The sequence below is a fragment of the Fusarium venenatum genome (genome assembly GCF_020744135.1).
Source record: "Fusarium venenatum strain MPI-CAGE-CH-0201 chromosome Unknown EDB82scaffold_1, whole genome shotgun sequence".
In the NCBI taxonomy this organism is placed as follows: Eukaryota; Fungi; Ascomycota; class Sordariomycetes; order Hypocreales; family Nectriaceae; genus Fusarium; species Fusarium venenatum.
In genome coordinates this window covers 1,495,065-1,510,415 of record NW_027072129.1, presented here as the reverse complement: position 1 = coordinate 1,510,415, position 15,351 = coordinate 1,495,065, and the positions used below count along the sequence as shown (strand labels likewise).

The 15,351-nt window shown below is 48.6% G+C and overlaps 6 protein-coding genes across 6 annotated transcripts; 3 read left to right on the top strand and 3 right to left on the bottom strand.

Moving 5' to 3' along the window:
* Positions 1-58: 58 nt before the first annotated feature.
* Positions 59-2,038, bottom strand: EDB82DRAFT_531690 (uncharacterized protein; the record flags this gene model as incomplete). The annotated part of the gene is made up of 3 exons (XM_025731979.2): positions 1,783-2,038; positions 1,006-1,731; positions 59-552 (listed from the first exon to the last, which is right to left on the bottom strand). Exons 1-3 carry the CDS (start codon positions 1,832-1,834, stop codon positions 59-61), a joined length of 1,272 nt encoding a protein of 423 aa, XP_025590950.2. The 5' UTR covers positions 1,835-2,038.
* Positions 2,039-2,315: 277 nt separating this feature from the next.
* EDB82DRAFT_483022 (acyl-CoA N-acyltransferase) lies at positions 2,316-3,378 on the top strand. Its single transcript, XM_025731980.2, has 2 exons — positions 2,316-2,845; positions 2,895-3,378. The coding sequence occupies exons 1-2, from the start codon at positions 2,533-2,535 to the stop codon at positions 3,266-3,268; spliced, it is 687 nt and encodes a 228-aa protein (XP_025590951.1). The 5' UTR covers positions 2,316-2,532; the 3' UTR covers positions 3,269-3,378.
* An 86-nt stretch (positions 3,379-3,464) lies between these two features.
* On the bottom strand, positions 3,465-5,108 carry EDB82DRAFT_470069 (uncharacterized protein; the record flags this gene model as incomplete). The annotated part of the gene is made up of 1 exon (XM_025731981.1): positions 3,465-5,108. One exon carries the CDS (start codon positions 5,106-5,108, stop codon positions 3,465-3,467), a length of 1,644 nt encoding a protein of 547 aa, XP_025590952.1.
* A 666-nt stretch (positions 5,109-5,774) lies between these two features.
* On the bottom strand, positions 5,775-7,871 carry EDB82DRAFT_483019 (uncharacterized protein). Its single transcript, XM_025731982.2, has 3 exons — positions 7,482-7,871; positions 6,237-7,409; positions 5,775-6,190 (listed from the first exon to the last, which is right to left on the bottom strand). The coding sequence occupies exons 1-3, from the start codon at positions 7,577-7,579 to the stop codon at positions 6,103-6,105; spliced, it is 1,359 nt and encodes a 452-aa protein (XP_025590953.1). The 5' UTR covers positions 7,580-7,871; the 3' UTR covers positions 5,775-6,102.
* A 2,771-nt stretch (positions 7,872-10,642) lies between these two features.
* EDB82DRAFT_10176 (NLI interacting factor-like phosphatase-domain-containing protein) lies at positions 10,643-12,607 on the top strand. Its single transcript, XM_025731983.2, has 2 exons — positions 10,643-12,134; positions 12,193-12,607. Exons 1-2 carry the CDS (start codon positions 10,817-10,819, stop codon positions 12,342-12,344), a joined length of 1,470 nt encoding a protein of 489 aa, XP_025590954.1. The 5' UTR covers positions 10,643-10,816; the 3' UTR covers positions 12,345-12,607.
* Positions 12,608-13,910: 1,303 nt separating this feature from the next.
* EDB82DRAFT_531685 (uncharacterized protein) lies at positions 13,911-14,690 on the top strand. The gene is made up of 2 exons (XM_025731984.2): positions 13,911-14,330; positions 14,381-14,690. Exons 1-2 carry the CDS (start codon positions 14,013-14,015, stop codon positions 14,513-14,515), a joined length of 453 nt encoding a protein of 150 aa, XP_025590955.1. The 5' UTR covers positions 13,911-14,012; the 3' UTR covers positions 14,516-14,690.
* The last annotated feature ends 661 nt before the right edge of the window (positions 14,691-15,351 follow it).

Below are 15,351 nucleotides of genomic sequence, written 5' to 3'. Positions count from 1 at the left end.
ATTTGTTATGTCTCAACTGTCATACGCCCAACTGAACTCCAATTTTGTTCATGATGCTTTACGGGCTTGACACTCCTGTTGTCTCTTTCCCACCACCCGTCATCCTCTCGACAATCTTGGCCTTTCCTTGTGCTCTCTTAACCCGATCATCAAAGTCTTGAACCGCCTCATCCGAGTTCTCTGTTGAAAGCGTCTCCGGCTCCACGAGGGCGTATAGGGTGTTGATGTTCTTCTCAAGTCTTGCGTTTTTGGGCAGCGGTGGCAACGTGCAAGTCTCCTCGGAAGAAGCCTTATCTTTTTGTGGTATCCGATTCGCCCAAACGACGGCTTTGCTGGCAAGACGGCCACTTTCAAGGAACTTTTCGAAGCCCTTTTGCATGCCAAACGATCGCCCCTCGATTCGCCCCGCTTGAATGCCGTCTTTTATGCCAAGTTGGTAGCCTTCTGAGTAGAAGCGCTCTTCGAGATTGAGGACATCCTCGAAGGGATCAGAGGAGTCTGTTTGTCTTGTTTCCATGGTGAAGTTTTGTGACTTTGAGCTGTATGAGAGGCCTGACTCACTACGGATTTGTAAGTGAGTTGAGACTTGACTTGAGTGAGTTTGGCAGAATTTGCGTCACCGCCTACTAACAAGGCGGGGCACTTTGACTTATAAGCAGTTGAATAACTCAAGGGTTAACAGTAGCACACTCCTGAGGTGTCTCCTCTGTGACATTGAACGAAGAAGATCCAAAACAGAGAGCACTTATGAATTCTCTCATGGGCCTTAAACTTAGGTTAAATCTTTAGTTAATGTTTTCCATTTTCTATGTTGTCTTTCATGAGACAACAAGTCACCATTTACTCCATTGCTGTATAAGATAAAATCTATATGTTCATACTAAAACTGCCTTCTAATTCTTATATCCTAATGTCTATTTCTATTACTCTTTTACTAAACCATTTATTGCATGCCAAAGATCATTCCTCCGTTGGCGCAAATGACTTGCCCAGTAGCCCAAGCACTCTCAGGGCTGGCAAGCATAGCGACAATACCAGCAATCTCATCAGCTTCACCAGCACGACCACCAGCCGTCTTGGCCTCTTCAACAACCTCAGGATCGTCAATGCCTTCACGAGCAGCCATGAGAGGTGCATTCTGAATGAAAGGCTTGATGAGACGCTTGAACTCGTCTGAGTTGCGCGAGTACATCTCTGAGCGGACGGGGCCAGGGTTGATAGCGTTGACAGTAGCTCTCTCACTCAACTCGCGCGCCCAAGTTCGTGTCATGGCCTCGAGAGCGGCCTTTGTACCACCGTAAACACTCTGACCGACGAAACCTAAGCTGGCGCTCACACTGCTGAGGTTGATGATTCTGCCAGAACGATCTGTTGGGAGGTAAGGCTCTGCGGCTTGGACCAGAAGCAGAGGGCCCAGAACGTTTACATTGTAGCTGGTTGTGAAGTCGTCGGGCCTGATATCGGGAACCTTGTCGTTAAGAGCGACGCCAGCGTTGTTGACGAGGATATCAATGCGCAACGGGTGGAAAGCATCGGCGGCTTGCTTGATGAGAGAAGCAGGACCTGAGACAGTGCCGAGATCGGCCTGGATAGGAACAGCCTTGATAGAGTGCTTGGAGGCCAGCTCAGAAGCGATGTCGGCTGTTGAGGCGGCAGAGTTGGCGGATGTGTAGGCGAGGACGAGGTTTGCGCCGCGAGCAGCGAGGGCTTTTGTAATGGCCAGACCGATACCTTTTTGAGTCAGTCAGGTTCAATTGGACTTGAAGAAGATAGTTTACATACCTCGAGAGGCACCAGTGACAATGGCAAGTTTACCAGTAAGAGGAAGAGACATGGTGGTTGTGGAGTGGTTTGTTGGTAAAGTGAGGCAAGATGAATCGGATATCACGACAAAAGAACAGACAGAGAAACTAAAATGTAAAAAGAACAACTTTTCTATGGAGGACCAAGAAAGAAGAGTCTCGTGTATATTTATATTTATCAACGTGTCTACAGATCTGGACCCTTCTTCTGTCCGTATACTTCGTTTGTGTATTAGTTCAACAACTTGACACAATCTAGAGTCCACTGCAATTGTCGCGCCAATAGAGACAAAGCACCAAACTCCTCTATGCAAGTCCCGTGGCGGCCATTGCTGGCTTTGACAGGTGCGCTTCCAAGGGAGGATATTTATCGGGTGTTACAGTGGAGGAGTTTATAATTGGTGCTTGGCTTAGCGTTCTAGGTCGTCTCCAGCGTCCATCACAGCGCAACAAGGATCAAGTTTGGTGGGGGTTGTTTAGGTTCTAAGGTTCGGCGCGGGGGAGTTTTCCTGCCGACCTCCGGGTGATGGTCTTCACTGTAAAGTTGAAAGTTGACCGCCCGCCAGATTTTATGACCCGCCGCGAATTGAGGGGCCGATTTACGCTTCAGAAAGTGGGCTGAAGGAAGCTATCTCTATCTTGACTGTTACCGTACGTCAATTCTTGAGCCTCATTTAACCAACACCAATTTACCACCACCACCAATTTACACCCATTCACTACCGCAGACATGGATATCAGACTCCTCACAAACGCAGACTTGCCCCTCATCCAGCACGCAAACCTCGAGAACCTTCCCGAGAACTACTTCCTCAAGTACTACCTCTACCATGCCCTCTCATGGCCCCAGCTGAGCTACGTCGCCGTCGATGTCTCAAGGCCCAAGAAGGACCCTTACGAGTACCCCAAGATTGTCGGATATGTCCTTGCCAAGATGGAGGAGGAGCCTTCAGACGGTATCCCTCACGGCCACATCACCAGTCTGAGTGTTATGCGCACACACCGAAGACTCGGTATTGCCGAGAAGCTGATGCGCCAGAGTCGTACGTATCACATGTACTTTGCCAAATTTATCTGTTAACACATGCGCAGAACTCGCCATGGTCGAGACATTCCAAGCCAAGTACGTCTCCCTGCACGTCCGTGTCTCCAACGCCGCAGCCCGTCATCTTTACGAGAACACACTGGGTTTCACCAACGAGAAGACCGAGTCCAAATACTATGCCGACGGCGAAGATGCCTTTTGCATGCGTCTAGACCTCGGTGGTATCAAGAAGCAAGCCGACGAAGCCGCCGCTGCAGAGGACGAGGATGCCGCTGATGAGGGTGACGCCGTGGGCGAGGTTGGCCGTGATCCCGAAGCTGGCAAGGACAAGGAGGAGGGCGGAGAACGAAAGATGAAGGTCGCCGTGGGGAGAGGATTAGGAGTTGGATCATTGGTGGAAAAGGATGAGTCCAAGAACTAAACAAGTAAAAGGGGAAAATGAAAAAAGAGGGTAAAATTTGCTCTAATAGATGGATAGACAAAAGGATGTTAAGTCCGGGTGAAGCACGTTATAGGAAGTTCCAAAGGGGTTCATGAGGTCTTTGAAGTTGCATTATCATTTTATAACTAGGACATGCGCCAACGACTACTTATGTAGGCACGACGAGAATATCTGTTTAACCACGGAATCCTCCTCTGTTTGGCCATCCCCACCAATCTCCACGACCTTGTGGATGAATAGGCACATGAGCGGGATGGGAATATGGCCAACCTGGTGTGAAATGAGACTGTGATGAGGGAAATCCAGGAACCACAGGCGGATTCCCATGACCCCGACCTCGACCTCTGCCTCTTTGCTCTCTCCGATGATCTCTGTGAGCCGCCTTCATTTCTCTCTTCACCCGTCTTTTCGCTTCCTTCTCCGCCCTTTTTCTTTCCTTTTTATTCTTCTTCTGCTCACGTTTCAGACTCTTCCATTGGTGTGCGAGAGCCTTGCTCTGCTTCTTGAGTTCCTTTCGGTCAACATTTGGGTTAAGGGGGGCTGTGTTCCTCTTCCCTGCTTTCAATTCCGCCTTGAGCTGTTTGACATCCGCCTTGCTGCGTAGCTCATGAGGATTGGCGATCCATTGCTCGAGACGGGCGATGTAAAACGGTAGTTGTTCTTCTTTGATGTCGTCGTGATCTGGGAGTGAGCCGACGGAGTCGGCGCTTGAGGAAGAATCGGAAGAAGAAGAAGAAGAAGTCGAGGAAGAGCGATTGCGAGCTCCATGATGGTGACTATGAGGTGCTCGTCCTCGGGTAAGATCAAAATTGGCTTCGTGAGGTGCATGTCTATGTTCACGCCCAGGTCCAAAAAGCCAGGCATCTCCTATGCCCTGTCCACCCATGCGAATACCTCTGCTGTCTATGTGTAAGTCTCCAATTCGAAGCCCATTGGCATCAGCGACAAATCTGTCCCCCCGTGGAATGCCTCCCCGACCGCCTTGGAAACGTCCTTCTCTGCGCTGCGGCATCGTCTCTCTCTGGTATGACGGTCCAGGTTGTGGGATCTCCTCTGGAGGGTCATCAATTGCCGTCTCCTGTCCTCTAGACGCATGTACTGGTTCATCGGGTACAAGTAACACAACTACCCTCCGGGGTATGAAGAAGCCAGTGTTCCAGTGGTACACTGTAGCCTCAGCTTCTTGACGGAATAGATGCCGCTCGCTGAGATCAGCAGCTTGTCGCTGTGGTTTGACGTTTGCATTGGGAGTGGTAGACTTGGCATCAGAGCCATCCTCACTCTTTGCCTCTCCACCAAAAATCGCCTTGTTCTTTACTGAGTCATGATCAGGGAGAAGAAAGTTGACAAACGTCGCCCAGTCCTGAGGCGTGACATCATGCGCAGCCCAGTTCTCAGGATAAGGGATATCAGAAGGTACAGAATCCGGGGTAACAGCAATACTGTATTCAAACGAAAGAGACGTTGAATGCGAATGCGGTCGAGTCTCAAAGTAGCGTGTGGCAGAGGCCAAGCGATTGCGCAACAGTTGAAATTGGTTTTCAATATTTGAATTCACTGCTTGAGGCGTTTCTGGAGGAGTGTAGATGACTGATCCAGTGGTTGAAGTGGGTGACATTGGAAAGGCATGATCACCCGGAGCTGTGGGGCCGTGGCCGGATCCAGAGCCGGCGCCGGCAGCGGGAAAGGCAGGATGAGGAACTTGTGGTGAGCGAGTAGTGGCAGAGTAAATGTCTGTCTCTGAATATGATGGCGGGGGCACGTCTCCGTGGAATGAGTCTCTGTTTGTAAAGTCCATGTTTGGTGGTGGGCCTGCCATGATGGGTTGGATGCGAGTTCTTGTAGTTATGAGGGAGGAGGTTGTGATTGAGCTTGGCTGAATAAATGAATAAATATTCGACAAAGATGAAGAGCTATTATGGCGAATTATTGCCGTGGATGAGAAGGAAGAGAAGGGATATGCATCTCTTATTTAACTTGTGGCATCATATCCCATCACATCACCTTGCACCATATCCATCCAAAAGGGTAATCCTTTCAGCCTACAAAACGCCTTGCGCTGATCCATTAAGCTACTGCATACGTGGTAGATGATGATCGAGTCAGCAAGACAAAATAAACGGGACATATTTCAACCGAGAACAACTAACAGACCACAACTTACTTCGTTAGCTCTCCACAATCTGATGTAGGCGTCTGATTATTTGTTAAATCTTAGCAGTGGCTGGGGTTACGCAACTGGGATTCGCAGCCCTATGACTCCCCAGGAACGCCAACACCCAATAGTCGAGTTTATGCTTACGCGGCCGAGAGAGGCAACCTATACTTGTCGATGAGAGAGGTGCCGTATTCCCGGCCTAGCTAATATCTGTAAGAAAGAAATAGAAAATACAGAGCAGCGTTATATTTTATTTCATGATAGTAAGGATACAAAAATGATGTACAGTGTGCACCATTTACCGTGTTTCTCAGTGACAGTAGAACTGCTAGTCATAACTTTGGTAATTGACTCTAAATTATGCTTAACGCATTGTCATGTTCCTGGCCACGCATGTCTCTACGTAATCATCACAGTATGGTCTTATGGCGAACGACGTTGGCTGAAACAGGCCAATGGCCTTGAAGCTGATGATATAAAGATACCAAGTAATTCTATAGGACCTTCACTCCATGTCGTTTCATCCATTCACACGTGTATATATCACAATGGATACTAGAACTCCACCTCGCCAACGCCAAGGGGAAAGATAGGAAAGGCATTCAACTTTTTTGCAGATTTCTTTTGCTTCTGAGTCTGGATTGATGGCTTGTAATCATCCGCTCCACATGTGAAAGTCCACGTCCTCTTGCTTGTAATGGTCTGCGATAAGACTTGAGAGATGATCTCTTGAGTGTGTTCCCCTGTAGTCATGTTAGTAAATAAAACAACAAATTATCATCAACTTACAAGTTCGTAATGTATGTGTCAATCAGCTCTGGTGGAACAAGCTCTGTGATGGCAGTTCGGACCTCGACACTGTTCACCATCTGTCCATCCGCAAAATTGACAAAGCTAGCAGAGTCTCCCCACTCAATCAAAGACTCCTCGTTGAAGGGGTTCTCTGGGCTGAGCTTGTACACACCGCCGAGGACAATGACTGCATTTCCTTGCTCCTTGGCAGCCCGTGCGATCGCTGCAGCGCCGGCATCGGCAACAACACCACCGTTGGCCACAATAGCCCGCGCGCCGAGGATAACCTTGTCCACTCGGGACATGTATGCCATCAACCCTCCGTTCATGATGTTGATTACTGTGATGCCAGCAGAAGCAAGCTTCTTTCTGAAACCAGCATGTGGAACTTCAGTGGTCTGCTTCTTGGGGGGTTCGGTAGCGATAAGCACTGTAAATCGACGTTTAAGAGCCGCGCGCAGGATGAATCGTTCGACGGTGGGCGAAGGCTGATGGACGAGCACGTAGTCTCCGGGGTGAATCTGGACCTCGGCCAGGGATGCAATCTGGTCATCCACTTGGCTAATCTCGTCCTTGATCTCCTCAATGCCGTCAATAACCTCGGATCTCAAAGCGTGGACTTGAGTGGAAGGAGCCTTCCATGAAGGGGTAGATGTCCCTGAGAGTCCCACGGGGGATCCCTGGCTGCTAGTTGTGAAATCGTTGGGAGAAGACACTGAGAGGAGGTGGAAGAGAGTCTTTGGGACGTTAACGGAGCTGTAGGAGGACAGCGGGCCAGGTCGGGCAGGAGGGGGCCTGGCGCTGTTGGTGATATAGTCGCCAGCGGAATCTTGCTTGCCATATGTCGATGGTGGCCACTGGTGGGCAAGGGCTTCTGGGTGTGACACGGCATCGGTCGGTGTCATCTGGGCCTCACTGGGGGTTTCGCTGGCACCATCATTCCTATCCTCGGCTGCTTCGTCGCGAATGAGGCCTAGAACTCGGCGCACGATGTTTGCAATCACAAGCTCCTTGGGCTGAGCCTCCACCAGTCGACGACCGATGCGAGAGACGTTATCAATCAGGGTATCGACATTGAACCATTTTGATCGGGCGACGACCTGAAGTAGGATATGTGCGGTAGCGACTGCGCAAGGTTCGGAGCCCTTGATCTGGCGTCGCTTTAGGAGGCTGAAGACATGACAAAAGTTTAGTAACGAGCATTGTTTTAGGAAGGGTATTTTTTTGGTTGGTGCGGCTCACGCGATGAGGCTCTCAACAGAGGATTCTAATGCCTGACCCTTGAGAGACCGGAGATATTTCTCAAGATCGGGCGCGTAGCCCGTAGATAAAGGAGCCATCTCTAAGTATTTGTGAAGGATTCGCAGTCTTGTTTGTGACCGTAGCCGTAGCTAGCGCGCAAGCTGGGGTATGTTCCTGTGTAGTGTCTACAGTCGCGGGGTGCTCAATGGAGGGGTGATTTGTGAGTTTCGGCACAAATATTCGCAGTGACCAGATGCTGTTTTGCTTTGAAAATGTTGGAATATTCTTTGTAAGAACTGGAATAAAAGATGCCGTAAGTTTGCTTTGCTGATGCTCGATGCGGGTGCCGTGAAACAGACAAACGATTGTACTGCTTTGTTCGGATTGGGGTGATTTGTGAATATGAGTCAAACCAATTCCTCCCACCGGAGCCTTTTTTTGCGCAAGGCTGACGGTTCTCTTGGAAGGTGGGGGCTGTTCAGCCTCGTCCCTCGGTGGGGTCCTTGCCCCGAGTCGATTGAAGCCATGACGACAGGGGAGCAGGGGCCGAAAGATAACGAACTCTATCAAAACCAGGACGACTCGAGTTAGAACAATTACTCAGAAAACATCCATCACTCACAACTTGGAAATATGCTGGGTTATGCGTCTCTTATGAATTCGACTTGACTGTCTAAGTAATGAACTCACCGCTATGATCGATGAGCTGTCATGTCATAGTCTAGGAGGTACCAAAGTATGGCAATTGATGTGCTGTCAATACTCAATACAGTAATCTCCTAGTCTTTCAAGTTTCAATTATTCCGAAAAGGACTGAAGGTGGATGAGCCAAGAACGAGCCACACACTCCATAGTATAGTACGCGTATACAGTTCGAAGTGTAGCCAGGCTGCCAGGTACTTTAAGGCCTGTCTTTTCCAGAGTATAATGGCAGCATTATGAGACCCCTATATCATGACTGGCTCCTTATATCCTCGCTTGCCCTAATTTGAAGACTCACAGGGGGCTCTGTAACAAAAAGTTGTCCTTGAAACACAGGGTGCAAAAATACTACTCCAAGGGTCTGCTCTAAAACTCCATAAGCTGACTCACTAATTTTGTCATCTATGCTTCCAGTGGCCAAGTTCCCTAATGCCTTGTGGATGCCCTAGATTGGCGATCTTGACATCGACTTCACATGCAAGTAAGCAAGCAGAACATAAGATCGAACGGCTTGACCGATGAGCATGTGTTGAATACGAAAACGAACAAGGAGATCCGAGATCCACAAGTGGTCCAGGTTGAACTATTTTACCCTTGCTCGTAACCCTTGTAGCAATGAATAATGGACGTTAACTCATGACAGAAAACCCGTCGTAGGGTGATAAGGAGTATGAACGTTCAGGGACGGTTTAGCATGATATCTGAGTTGAGATGGCTTTGATGTCTGATATGGAAAAGGCTCAGGTTTTGAGTCCCTGCTGTGCAGTATAGCTTCTCGTTGGAAACACCTTCCATAGATTCATCATGTCACTGACTATGCCCTACTGGAGTGATTGTCCTCTAGGAATTTCGTATTCATTAAACATATTTAAGCATAGGTTAAGAGTTTTACTGCCCGGAACTGCTGTGGGAAACAATCCTACAGGCGAGTTGTTTTGATCTGCTATACATCATTTCGGTAAACCCTCCGGACTTGTAAGTCAACGCTCGTGCGTCTTTCTAATAATACTTCCATGAAAGGGTCATGGGCTTGCTGCTGGTAGTCAGAACCGTACTTTATATAGATACAGAGTAGAATTGAGTAGAAGAACCACAGCTGGAGTTTGAGATAGTCTTGTTGCAGTGACAGTACCAGTATAGCATTCTTTTGTTAGTTACCCAATCAACTCTTATGGTGATGTTTATTGTCTGGGTCGGTCTGGAAGAGTTCCATATTGATCCCCTGTCACTGCGGTACGTGCGCATAGAACGGGTATAAAAACTGACAACGGGTGCCCTGGAGAACATTTTAAAAAGAACTGGGTATGGTTCCTTTATGAAGCATACAAGATAAGATGCAGATACAGACCTATCAATTGAGGAGTCCAGTGGAATTTGGGGCAATAAATATCCGTTATCATCATGAGACAGTGTCATTTATGATAGATTCCTGTGATTGATTAGAGCATACGTGAGAGATGCCCGGTGAGCCGCGGCTTCCCAACCCCCTGCAACGCTACAGTCGGGTATAATGACAGGGGTATGGGGCGCTGGACTGGCCTGAAAAATCGCCGCTGTCCATCATTAGGCCCTCCAGAACCTCCAGGGCTGCCAAAGTCCCCAGCATGGATTGGATTTCGGCAGCTAGAATCCCCAACACGTGAACCATCTCTCAACCATCATCCGTCAATCGAGCCACCCACCACCAACCAAGTCAAATCAGATCAACTGCACTCACTCCCCTCTGGTGTAGTCTTCTTCTTTATTTGATACTGTCAGCTTTTGATCGTTTGCTCATACGCTCTTTCTTGTATTTCGCGCATGTGCAGATTCGGAGGCTTTTCTCTTCTTTCATCATCAAAGACCCGTCGATAGCCATAAACTCATCGATCCATTTCTTTGACAGTAGCGTTCCCAGCAGGGCTGCACAGCTTATTTCTGACGGGTCTTTAGTTAGTCGAACCCGGCCTGTTATTAGTCGACACAGGCCAACAAAGTTCCCCCCCCCCCCCCCAGCTCCCCTCTCAACGCCACGAAAGACAGAACACTTTTGTTTGCTCTACTGCAGTATCCATCCGTATTGTACCTACATATCATTGATTCCATACAACCTGCTTTGTCTTAGCGGTACAACCACAAAAGAAGCGACTAAACCTTTCTGACCATTTGAGACATCTGTACTTTTGGATTGAGTTAAGATTGTATCCAAAACTTCCCTTTTTTCCCTCCTCCCTAGGATCGCAAGCCAAAATTGTACATTTCCCTGGCATTTCCACCATCGCGATTCCACTGCGCCCCTGGACATCTGCCTTTTTCGCTTCGCCGCACCTGATGCATTCTTGACATTGAATCCCTTCGTTTCAGCGTTTTTGTCAGATTACATCTTTGTCGTCGACTATCAACCTACAACCTCTACTTCTTTCAGCGCATTCGACCAGACCACCGGCAACGACGATCGGTTCCTCGGATTACCTGCCGTCTCTCCGTCCTTTCCATCCCGACCGACCCTAACGTGTTCACACACCCTTTCCAAGGCGGAAGCTAAGCCTGCAAAACTTGTTCGGAGCAATTCGACATTCTACAAAACCTCTTGACTCTTGCCTGTTCGTCCGCACAACGATCATTCACCTCATGGAATGCTATAGCTCGTGGCGATGAACTCTCTCAACATCTTAACGGCCCGTGTGTCGCCGCCCCCGAGTCCGACTCAATCACGATCCAACAGCATAGGTTCACTTGTAGGCCTGGCCTCCGAAGACGATCACCAGCATGGCGACCACCGATCTTCCAACGAGAACGAGACCGAGCCCTTCCCTCAGGATACATTTGACGAATCGCGATTCGAAACTGAGAAGCCTAGCGAGGAAACCCCATTGCTAGGTGATACAGGCGAGAATCAGACGAGGAGCTCATGGTACCACTCTATTCCTCGGCGAATCGCTTCCAGCATCATTGGTTCTCTTCGATGGGTTCTTGCGACTTTGGCTTCGCCAGGTGTATATCTCATTGCTTGTTTCTACGACGAGTATGGCAATTTCGCACCCTTCTCGCAACTTGGTAAATTGTTTGGACTGGGAGGTGGGAACAAGGCTATGGAAGAGCCAGGCCAGGTTTCTGAGAAGGATTATGGTAGAACTACAGGATATCGGAGGCTATCACCAAAACCCAGGCATACTTCATCTTCTTCGACGTCATCGGGTCTCTCATCGGAATCGGAATCGGAAGGATCGCGCTCCAGCAGTCGGCATGCTCGGTCTAAATCGCTACAGCCTGCAGAGGAAACAGGTCCTGCTCGAAGGTCAATCAGAATTAAACTCAACAGCGACGAAGATCTTAGGCAACGGAAGCACAGGAAAACGCAATCGGCAGTCGCGCGAACCAAGGCAAGCGATCTAGGCAGCGGCGACCTTTCGGCACATCTCAAATCTCCAACTTCTCCTATCGCAGCGCTCACCAGGTACCCCAAGACTCCAGCACCGCCTCGACCTTTGATTCCGCGCAGACAACCCTCGTACATCAATCTCGAACCACCTTCGAGCCCGCAAAAGACTTTGATTCTCGATCTGGACGAAACTCTGATACACAGCATGTCCAAGGGGGGCAGGATGAGTACCGGACACATGGTTGAGGTGCGCCTAAACACGACATACGTGGGGGTTGGTGGACAGACATCGATTGGGCCGCAGCATCCGATCTTATACTGGGTTAACAAGCGACCGTACTGCGACGAGTTCCTGAGACGAGTTTGCAAGTGGTACAATTTGGTTGTGTTCACAGCATCAGTACAGGAGTACGCGGACCCGGTAATTGACTGGCTGGAGACGGAAAGGAAGTTTTTCTCGGCACGATACTATCGACAACACTGCACATTCCGACAAGGCGCTTTCATCAAGGATCTGGCCTCGGTCGAATCGGACCTGAGCAAGGTGATGATTTTGGACAACAGTCCGTTGAGTTATCTGTTTCATCAAGGTAAGAAAGCTATATCAGTCAAGTTTATTTGAACTGGCATTGACAAGATGATTTTCAGATAATGCGATTCCTATTCAGGGCTGGATCAATGACCCGACGGATACGGACTTGATGCATCTGGTGCCACTATTGGAAGGATTGCAGTATGTACATGATGTTAGGGCGCTGTTGGCCCTGCGGGGTGGTGAAGACGGGCAGCACATGGCATAACTTATGATATTTAATATGGAGTCAATAATGAACGGTTTCCACTTCTCATGGCATCATACTATACACAAAACCCGACCACTTGGTATTGGAGATGAAGTTGGCATGACAATTGAACAGTATTGGTTTAGTTTAGGGTAAGGACTTTGACACATTTTGTCTACCCTACAAGCAACAGCTATTTCGGCACTCGGTTATGTTATTCCACTGTGAGACGATCGAGTTCATTCACTCGTGCTTAGAAATGGTGCTGTCAGCGAAATTGTGAATTCTTTGTGTGCGCCTTGTGATACAAGCACCTGTACAATGCTTTTATACACATCCGTAGACAGATATTCAAATTAAACGATCAGGGTCCATCCACAACCACACTTTGATCCGTCATGGCAGCCATAATTTGAATACTCGAATAATATCCAATGGATCTTCTTCAGGGACAGGGTCTGATGTCAATGGCATGTGGTGGAAGTCTGAGACAAAAAGTGCAGATGCAGATGTTGTCCGACTTGGTTAGTCCAGGACGGCTGTTCACGGGAGACCAGGACCGGCTTCGGCTTTGCAAAGATGGATGGGATTGTTGATCGAGTTAATAACCAGGAAGTAAAAAAACAAGCTTTGGACTGGCTTTGGTTCCGCGGATCTTGTAAACATCAGTCCTACGTAAGAGTACCTAGCTTGTCTATAGTAAGGGCACAGCTTGGGATGGTCCTGATTGCGCAATGAATCAATTCCATTTTGTAAAATTACTAGGGTTCGAAAGAAACAAAAATAATAAACCAAGGGAATGGAATAGTATTAGATACAAATGACGCTGTGACACCATCATTACCCGCGCAACCGCCTTCACGCAGTTTTGTGTAAGAAATTGACTAGGTAGGTATGGTATGATCCGGAGCTGTTGTGTGATGTGCAGCCCCCCGCTTAAGACTTGCTTTTGCATGCATGCATTGCATTGCTACTGATGAATTGAATTTCAGACATCCATCCAATCCTTGTCACCGAGAAACTTGACTTGTCTTGCTCTGTATGTACCTAGCTCTAGCTCGGCTCTGGATTCGAATTGTCCCAAGCTTTCCCCATCTTTTTGCCCCGCTAGAACAGGAGATCAAGCTCCTGAGCTCCCCTCCTCGTAGGTTGAAATGCGATGGCAAGTATGTATCTGTAAGCTTGGTTGCAAAATCGTAAACGTCAGATCAGGTACAGTTGTTCAGTCTAAACAAAGTTGGCAGTGGAGAGTCAAGTTGATTCATCCCCGCAGAGAGAGATATTTCTATTGGGTATTACTGTTACTGAATAGAGCTTCTTAGCTGGTGTCTCGTCTCACCAACCGAATGGTGACATCATCACATCTGGTGACGACACTCACAAAAATGAGGGAGAACGGCTGGGGAGAGACAGCTAGAACCAGGTCCAGGCAAGCCACCCGGACTCGGACTGGGCTTGAGACTTGATTTGCTTGGCTTGGTTGGTCCTCCATGATGCGAATGGAAAAATGGGTGCTTAGATCGAGATCCGTGACGGTTTGCAAAGTACAAATACTGGGAAGGATCCAATGCCAGCTCCAAGTGTGACCATCCCTCTCTCTCCAATCGAAGCTAATAAATAAATTCATCTCTCTCAACACACAACAACACAACTTCTTCTCCTTAACAACCACAAAAACCATCCAAAATGTCTCTGCACTACCTTCCTCCCGTCAAGCCCTCCGCCATCGCTCTGGGCACTGCTTTCAACCACGGTGTTGAGCTCGCCGTCCTCGCCCCCATCTTCGGCCAGACCTACCAGCGCGCCAAGTCCTCAAACACCAAGGAGGAGTTCATCCGCTCCAAGGAGGCTTCTGGTGCTGCCCTCGCCTGGGGTTCTTCCCTGACTGGCTCTGCCCTCCAGGCCTACGGTGTCGGTGCTCTCATCAACGCCACTGGCACTCTCACCTACAAGGGCGCTGCTTACCTCGGCGCTCTCATCTTCTTCGCCACCTCTGCTCCCGGCGTAGGTTTTCTCTCTCCCTTCCACGAAACAATAGCTAACATCGTTCCCAGTACGTCTCTCAGATCTTCGTCGAGAAGCGACCTCTCGACACCGTCGGCGTCAGCCTGGCTACCAAGCTCGTTGAGACCCTCGGTCTCTCCGTCTTCCTCACTTGGTGGGGAACCCGAACCAACCCCTTTGAGTAAGGGACTTCTCTTATGACGAATGTTTTTAATCTCCCCATGTTCGGGATGGGTTTTCATGAATTTGTTATACCGAGGCCTCGGGCCCGTGTGAGATAGTAATAGGCACGGGACATGTACCTATAAGAAAGCCAATAAGGCAAATAATACCAAACAAATGAACCATACACAAGTCACATACTATCATGTGAATAAAGTATTGTCGTAGATCTTCGGTGATGATCGTACGTGGGAAGTTCCGGGATGGTGCATGTGTCGATCGACCTAAGCTATTGCGAGATAGCTTCACCTTCGAGTGAGCAGTAGAAAGTTGACCTCCCAAGTCTTTGGTTATAAAACTAAATAGCCTGAGAAGTAGTTTTGGTCTAGCACAAAGTGACCTACTCATTTCGTCTTAAGGTTTCAGCGGCCGACTTTTCTGATACCCTGAGGGCTTTGTTAGAAGATGCCTGGGAACTGTAGAGTAGAGCTGAATATAATCATAAAGGCGTACTCGTGCGAAAATAAAGTTAAATGATGTCTGAATAATCGAGTAAGCTAAATATTATTGCAAGTCGATGGTCGAGCAAAGGTCCATGCCTGGTCGCGTGCCATGGTTTGACTGCTACCTGTCGACCGGAGAGAGTATCGCGCAGCGCAGTCGTCATCACCGAATTTCAAGCTCAAGGTCTGCTGGACATTTGAAGGGCTTGTTGTAATCATATCCCATTTTTAATGCAATAGCTAAACCTGAACGCCGCCAAAGCCCTCATCCTGCCGCTGTTCTTGGGCTGGGATCTTTCTGGTATAAATACACCCAGACTTGTTTCAACATCTCTTTCTCTTCTTGCCCTTCTTGT

What these genes read in the sequence shown, in the direction of transcription:
- EDB82DRAFT_483022 (XM_025731980.2), top strand. Translation starts at nt 2,533, where the DNA reads ATGGATATCAGACTCCTCACAAACGCAGACTTGCCCCTCATCCAGCAC. An exon ending in GAAGCTGATGCGCCAGAGTC is followed by an intron (nt 2,846 to 2,894) that starts GTACGTATCACA and finishes ACACATGCGCAG; the next exon opens with AACTCGCCATGGTCGAGACA.
- EDB82DRAFT_531685 (XM_025731984.2), top strand. Translation starts at nt 14,013, where the DNA reads ATGTCTCTGCACTACCTTCCTCCCGTCAAGCCCTCCGCCATCGCTCTG. An exon ending in TCGCCACCTCTGCTCCCGGC is followed by an intron (nt 14,331 to 14,380) that starts GTAGGTTTTCTC and finishes CATCGTTCCCAG; the next exon opens with TACGTCTCTCAGATCTTCGT.
- EDB82DRAFT_10176 (XM_025731983.2), top strand. Translation starts at nt 10,817, where the DNA reads ATGAACTCTCTCAACATCTTAACGGCCCGTGTGTCGCCGCCCCCGAGT. An exon ending in GAGTTATCTGTTTCATCAAG is followed by an intron (nt 12,135 to 12,192) that starts GTAAGAAAGCTA and finishes GATGATTTTCAG; the next exon opens with ATAATGCGATTCCTATTCAG.
- EDB82DRAFT_483019 (XM_025731982.2), bottom strand. Translation starts at nt 7,579, where the DNA reads ATGGCTCCTTTATCTACGGGCTACGCGCCCGATCTTGAGAAATATCTC. An exon ending in TCTGTTGAGAGCCTCATCGC is followed by an intron (nt 7,410 to 7,481) that starts GTGAGCCGCACC and finishes TCATGTCTTCAG; the next exon opens with CCTCCTAAAGCGACGCCAGA. An exon ending in GACACATACATTACGAACTT is followed by an intron (nt 6,191 to 6,236) that starts GTAAGTTGATGA and finishes ACATGACTACAG; the next exon opens with GGGAACACACTCAAGAGATC.